General features: G+C 38.7%; 1 protein-coding gene across 6 annotated transcripts in view; it reads left to right on the top strand.

The window, feature by feature from the left end:
* MYO6 (myosin VI) overlaps positions 1-6,481 on the top strand; it is a 125,990-nt gene extending 119,509 nt beyond the window's left edge. For all 6 annotated transcript variants that reach the window (XM_042439856.1, XM_042439850.1, XM_042439835.1 and 3 more), the window contains one exon: positions 715-6,481. In XM_042439856.1, the coding sequence (XP_042295790.1) occupies positions 715-914 (200 nt within the window). In that variant the 3' untranslated portion in view covers positions 915-6,481. The remainder of the gene's footprint in view (positions 1-714) is intronic.

The following is a 6,481-nucleotide window of genomic DNA, read 5'->3' as shown; positions in this document are numbered from 1 at the left end:
ATATATATATATATATATATATATATATATATATATATATATATATATATATATATATATGTTGAATATTTTCAAACCATTGATGCTTGAATCCATGGTTAAAGAATCCATGGATATGGAGGGCTGACTGTATATGTAAGACACTGAATCTTATTTTAAATATAGATGTCTTGCTTTTCTCTGTAAAGCTAGGATAGCTGTAAATGGGTGGGAAACATGGACCTCAGACACTGTTCGACTACAACTCCTGTCATATCTAGTCAACTCTCACTAGTGGTGAGAGATAATGGAAGTCAGCCCAACAATCTCCCATTCCCCACCCCAGGTTCTGTTAGGAATACCCATTCCATATTCAAAACAATGTCAGCAACCCATTGTTTGGAGTTTCTATCACTTAGCATTTTGCTTTGCATCACAGATGAGTCCTTAAAGGTTCTTGGAAATCTAAATACAGCATTTTGGGTGGTGAGGTGAGCTGCTGCCTCAAAAAGCTATTTCTATGTACACACACACACACATTTCTTTTGGTGCTGAGACAATATGCTTAAGATGGAAGTGATGCCTATTTTCACTGTGACTCCATTCCCAATCCTTTAGGGATATGTTGTAAGCAAAATGTGTTCTTAGCTAAAATAGCTGTTGGTTTAGTCCAGTATAGCAGAAATTAGAAACCCAAAGTGCACTATATGAAATACAGCCTTTTCTGAATTACAGGCAAAGATGATATGGAGATGTGTGAGCTGAATCTTGAAGAGACTGGCTTGACTCGTAAGCGTGGTGCTGAAATTTTGCCGAGACAGTTTGAAGAGATTTGGGAGCGCTGTGGGGGAATCCAGTATCTTCAAAATGCAATTGAGAGCAAACAAGCACGGCCTACTTATGCAACTGCTATGTTGCAGAACCTGTTGAAATAAATAGTCACTTTGCACATTCACATTTGGTGTTTTGAAACCTTCTCCCACCTTAACAATAAAGGGAAATAGTGCCTCTGAGTAACAGAGGACTCTTATGCATTCTATAATCATATAGATATATTTAATATAAACAGATTTTATTAATGTGGCGGTTTTAATTTGTACTTCTGATGTTTGTGTAGTGAATTCATTAGTTCCTTGGATCTAAGCATTTGTTTCAGTGAAGTATGTTGTTTGCTTTTGTTCATACATTGACTCTTTTTCATATAGCATTTCTCATGACACTAATGCTGTAATGTAGGATAATGTATTATGAAGATCTAAGTACATAGCTACAATGAGCTTCATTTTCTTTTCTGCCTATAGAGTACCTCCTTTGTAATACTCAGAACGTTAGTTTCTTCAGGATAACATAGTACAGTGTTCCTCACCATGGAGCTTTCCAGATATTTGTGGCTACAGCTTCTGTCAGCCCCCATAAGCAGACCAGTGGCGTTGCTATCCAATACATCTGGAAGGCACCGGGTTGAGGCTAGTAGGTGTAATATGAAGGCAACATTGCACCTTCTAACTGGAATTGTGAGGCCTTAATGTTAACTTCTTTTGTTTAGAAGTTAAAGCAAACTTTTATGAGACAAAGGAGTACATGTGCAGAGTCTGAAATGTTTGATATCTATATACATTCAATTATGAAAAAAAAATATTTGAGGACATGTCTTGGGTGAATTGCAGGATTTCACTTGTTGAAAGCAGAACAATTCTGTATGAAGTACATTAATAATAATGGAAACACTGAAACATTTTGGTGCATATTTAAGTAGTTGAATTTGTGTGTTTTTCCTTTTTTAAACAACTTTATTTTTTACAACATGAATTCCTTCAAGTGATTTTGTTTTTATTTTTCTGTCATAAGTTTCTTAGAAATCCTTTCACAGTCTTTCAAATGTTACTTCACAAATGTTACCTAAAATATATCACTAGATCCACTTAGAGGATAAGGGAAATGGCTTCCATTTTTCAAGAGAACAAAAACCTGATTGGACTATACTAATCTGAATCTTGTACTTCCTTTGTACTTTCATGAAATGCACATGGATTCTGTAGCTTTTCTCAGACTTTTTTCAGATTCTTGATGAGTGGCACAGCATTGGCATTTCCAGACATGATGTTCTGCTTCAAATAATTTGACTTCATAGTGTAAAAGTAATAAACCATTTCTTCTAATCTTGCAGATTATTTTTAGCTAATCTTCCAATTTCAGACTTTGTAGGTTCCTCTTTTTTGACCATGCTATCCTTGATGGCAATTAAAATTTTAATGTATAACAATTACTGGTTTCATACAGATTTAAGTTACCTTTTAGATATTGCTGGATAGCCCCTATTGCTTGTTCATATCAGCAGACTAAGCCTTGGTTTTATCTCAGTGTTAGGAGATTTATGGAAATAAAGCAACATTGTCTGCAGGTTTTTTTTAAAGCCCTAAATACAGACCACACTTGGGGAAGATTTCATTCCTTTATTATATATTTTAAAAAAACTAATTACACTTGTGGTTTCTAATTTTTAAATCTTCAAATGTACTTTTCAGATACAGAGTTATCATCATCTTCTGTCACAGCATGCCAGTGGGCAGAAATAATATCCATATTGTAGCAAGTGTAAGAAAAAAGTGTCTCTGTGCCTTCTAAGGTTCAGCCAGGGTGGGAGGATGTAAAAATTTAACATTTTTATAACCCCCATTGAAATCTGAACATCTTTTGGGCTCGTGAAGATGGTCTTCCATTCCCATCCTCACACTGTTGAAATGGCTTCCCACATCCACCTGCACTCAGACCAACAAGCAGGTGGTTGATGTAGCATTTGGGTTCAGTTTAGTCTGTTTCTGCTCCAGCTGTTTATTGGTTGTGTCTACTGTCAAAATCCATCAGAGGTTGCATATGGAGATTTGATAAAACATTGAGAACCAGTGCTTGTATCTAAAAACTTCTTCCTCGAGGAGAAAATAGTTCTTCTCACTCGAGGAGAAAAGCTTTGATTTCTGCTGTTTTCCACTTCCTTGAGCCTTAGTTTCCAATGCTACACTGCAAGGCATTCCAGAGGTACCATGATCCCCAGGAATGGCATTTTGGCCCTCAAAAAGAAGCCATGTGGATGAAATATAAAGCTGATTAGGTTGGCATCCCACAGAATAGTGTGAATGGAACTTCTCTTGGATCATTTTTCGAGATCCAAGTTCAAGTGGGTTTTGGACATACACATCCAACAAGAGGAGTCTTGTCTCTTTTGTCTATGTAAGGTTTAATTCAGGGATTTTTTGTTGGGTTAAATTAAGGTGAAATAAAACATAAATTAGTAAATTAGAAATCTTGTTGAATAATGTTGAACTGAGCCCAAGGTACAGGACCAGGCAACCTTTTTGCCCCAGTGCAGCAATGGGAGGTGAGTTGGGGACATGTAAGAATGAACAGAGGGTTTGGCTAGTCTTGGAACCCCCTCCCCACGCTTCCCATACTTACCCTTTCCCTGTGCACAAACACCCTGCCTTAAACCTTGCCTCTCTTTCTGCACTGAAATTCCATCACAATCTCCCCTCCTCAGCTGACTGGCACTGTAGGATTTTTTTCTAGGGCCCATCAACTGGGGAGAGGGAGACTGGCACACAGGCATAACTTGACTGATGTGTCATCTTCCCCATCTACACTGCATCCACCAAACAGCTAAAGAACAGCTGTTCTGTGTCCTGGGGAGAGTTTGGTTGTGACCAGGCAGGTCATCACATCAGCTTAGTCCATCAGGAGAGAGTAAATTAATTAGGAAGATGGTGAATAAGGATGCTCTTTCCACTGTGCCACCCTCTCTGTTGTGATCCTGCTCTCCTCAGTCTACTGGACAGCTGAGCAATGAGCTGGGAGAGGATGAATCCTGGGACTTTATTGCACAGGACTCCTGGGATGCAACGAGGATGGTCCCAAAGGAGCCAGGAATGGAATGGAATGAGTGGGGGATGCATTTTACTGCACACAGAGTCCTTCATTCATTCTGTTCCCTGCCCTTCCATTCCCAGTCTGTTTCAGAGAGGAGGAGATTTTCGAGAACTGTTTTGAACAGTTCTCAAAAATCTCCTCTGGAACAGATGGGGAACAGATGGGGAATGGAACGGAAGGAGTGAGGGACTTGTATGTGCGATAAAATGCATCCCTCACTCATTCCCAGCCCCTTCTGTTCCGTTCTGAGACCGATCCCTGGGACTCACAAAAGCATCCGGGAAGTACATTTTTCCCTGTGTTTTATTTGTTATCACATTTGGTTACAGCTAATATGGGAGCTTATCTCATTAACAAATAAGCCGACTTACCTCTTCTGGCTTGAATTCCCGATCTGGGATATCCCCGGATGTTATCATACCTAAATAGTTACCTATCTAGCCGGGAGGCCACCGCCCGGATGCATCCCGGTTCAAAGCCTCACTCAGCTGGCCAATTTTTGATGTCAGAAACTCCCCAACTTCAAAAAAGTGCTGGCTGAGCGAGGCATCGACTCGGGATGCATCCCGGGTAGATAGGTGGCGATTTAGGTATGATAACATCTGAGGGCATCCTAGATCCTGAATTCAAGCTGGAAGAGGTAAGATGGCTTATTTGTTAATGAGATAAGCTCCGTAGTCAAAACTGGTGAAGTCCAGCTAAAGGTGTCCTTGATCAACTTGGCTTTTTGACTGGTTTTAAGTGGGACTTTGGACCAAAATTACAGAAGGTTTTTTGACTTTGTGTGTTTTATTTCAACAGTGAAATGTAGATGAAGGGAAAGAAAATTGGAGCAACAGTAGATGGGAAAGGTTGCACAACCTCCTCTTTACAAGTCATGTTTCCCAGAACATTTGCCCACCACAAACAGTTTTTCTCCCAGCTGGAAAAGGATACGCCACCTTCATATTTTACTTTATTTGGGTTAGAGTGCAGCATGGAGGACAACATCAATTGCAAAAGTGGCCGTCAGAGTTAAGTCACCTTTCCTCCCACTGCTGCTCCAGTCACACAGCTTGAATAGCAACTACTAATGTCTAGGACCCTGGTTTGCCCCCAGATTGTTTCTGACTTTGGCTGGTTGAGAACTTTTGATGATAGCTTTGAATCACATTCAATTGAAGTAGTGAATTCATTTGGCTTGTTATCAGTTACCTCTCTTGGATATAATAGCCATTTGTATGGTGTTGTTTAAGGAAAGGGACAAAAATAATCAGAGCGGGGGGGGACTGATGAACTATTTTTCTGTGTATGCTGGATACAGCTATGTTTCTCTCAATTCCCTATTAAGGGAGAGATGCACTCCTAGTTCTTTTATGCTCATTTCTATACATTTTCTATATATCTTCTGTGTCTTCTCAGACTATTTTTTGAGCAGAACTTGAACCACTTGCTTCAGTCTGTAGAATGGTTTTAGCTGACCTCTGCCACTCACTCTCTTTGTAAGAAACCATCCACACTTGAACCAAACACCCCGTCAAATTGATAAGTGCCACAGGTAAAAAGAGAAAGGTAACATGTATACAGCTGTAGTTTAATTTCCTTTTTCCGTTGTAATTTATCAGTAAGAATTTTCAAAAATGGGGTGTGTGCTCTAAGATTTATAGAGGTGTGCAAAAATTATAATTGGAAAAAAGTGTTCATTTTCCTCCGCCTATGAAGAAAAACAAGCTAAGATGTGGGTCAACAAATAAAACAAGAAGTACTTAAATGGGATGCCATATTAACATTACTAACACTGAGTTAGTTGAATTGTTGACTATAGCATCTCATATCTTTCATATAATCCTACTTGATGTTTTAGCATGAAAATGAATAGCAAATGTGTTTTACTCAAGGGGAGCTAATCTTGTATAAATTGGAATTAGGAAATGTTTCCTGCTATTTTTGTATTCATGATCTATGTGCTGTTTAAAAAAACAAAAGGAAAATTGACTGACAAATGCATGTACATCATTTGATTAAACCTGAATGTGTGACACATTTTGTTTTGAGGGTATTTAATATGATATAGAAATGTCCTTGTAGTGTTTGGACTGTGATGGTTGTTTTGCATTTAAAAGCCATCACATTCTGGTTACAGCCATTTGATGATGAAAATGCTAGTGTGAACCTAGGCTAAGTTTCAAGATGTAGCAGTCCAAGGCTGCATCCACATTGCAGAAATAATCTAGTTTGACACCACTTTTACTGCCATGGCTTAGTGCTCTGGAATTCTAGAAACTAGTTTTGTGGGACATTTAGCTTTCTCTGACAGAGCTCTGGTGCCACAACAATTTAGCCGTGGCAGTTAAAGCAGTGCCAGACTAGATTATTTCTGCAGTGTCTATGCAGCCCAAGTTATAGGACCAAGATCTGCACCTCTGTTGTCCTTCAGAAAACAACCCAAATGTCATGAACTTTCCATTCCATTCTACTAATATTCTTTAATTATATCTTTTTATCTCTGGCTTTATTTCCTCCTAAACCATTTCAAGTAGTTTGTCAAATTACCTTAATTATGTACTGAAAATTGCAGCAAAATAAATTTACTCTGCTGATC

The sequence above is a fragment of the Sceloporus undulatus genome, chromosome 1, assembly GCF_019175285.1.
Source record: "Sceloporus undulatus isolate JIND9_A2432 ecotype Alabama chromosome 1, SceUnd_v1.1, whole genome shotgun sequence".
Classification (NCBI taxonomy): domain Eukaryota; kingdom Metazoa; phylum Chordata; class Lepidosauria; order Squamata; family Phrynosomatidae; genus Sceloporus; species Sceloporus undulatus.
The sequence above is the reverse complement of the archived record's forward strand: the minus strand, read 5'-3'. Positions and strand labels throughout refer to the sequence as shown.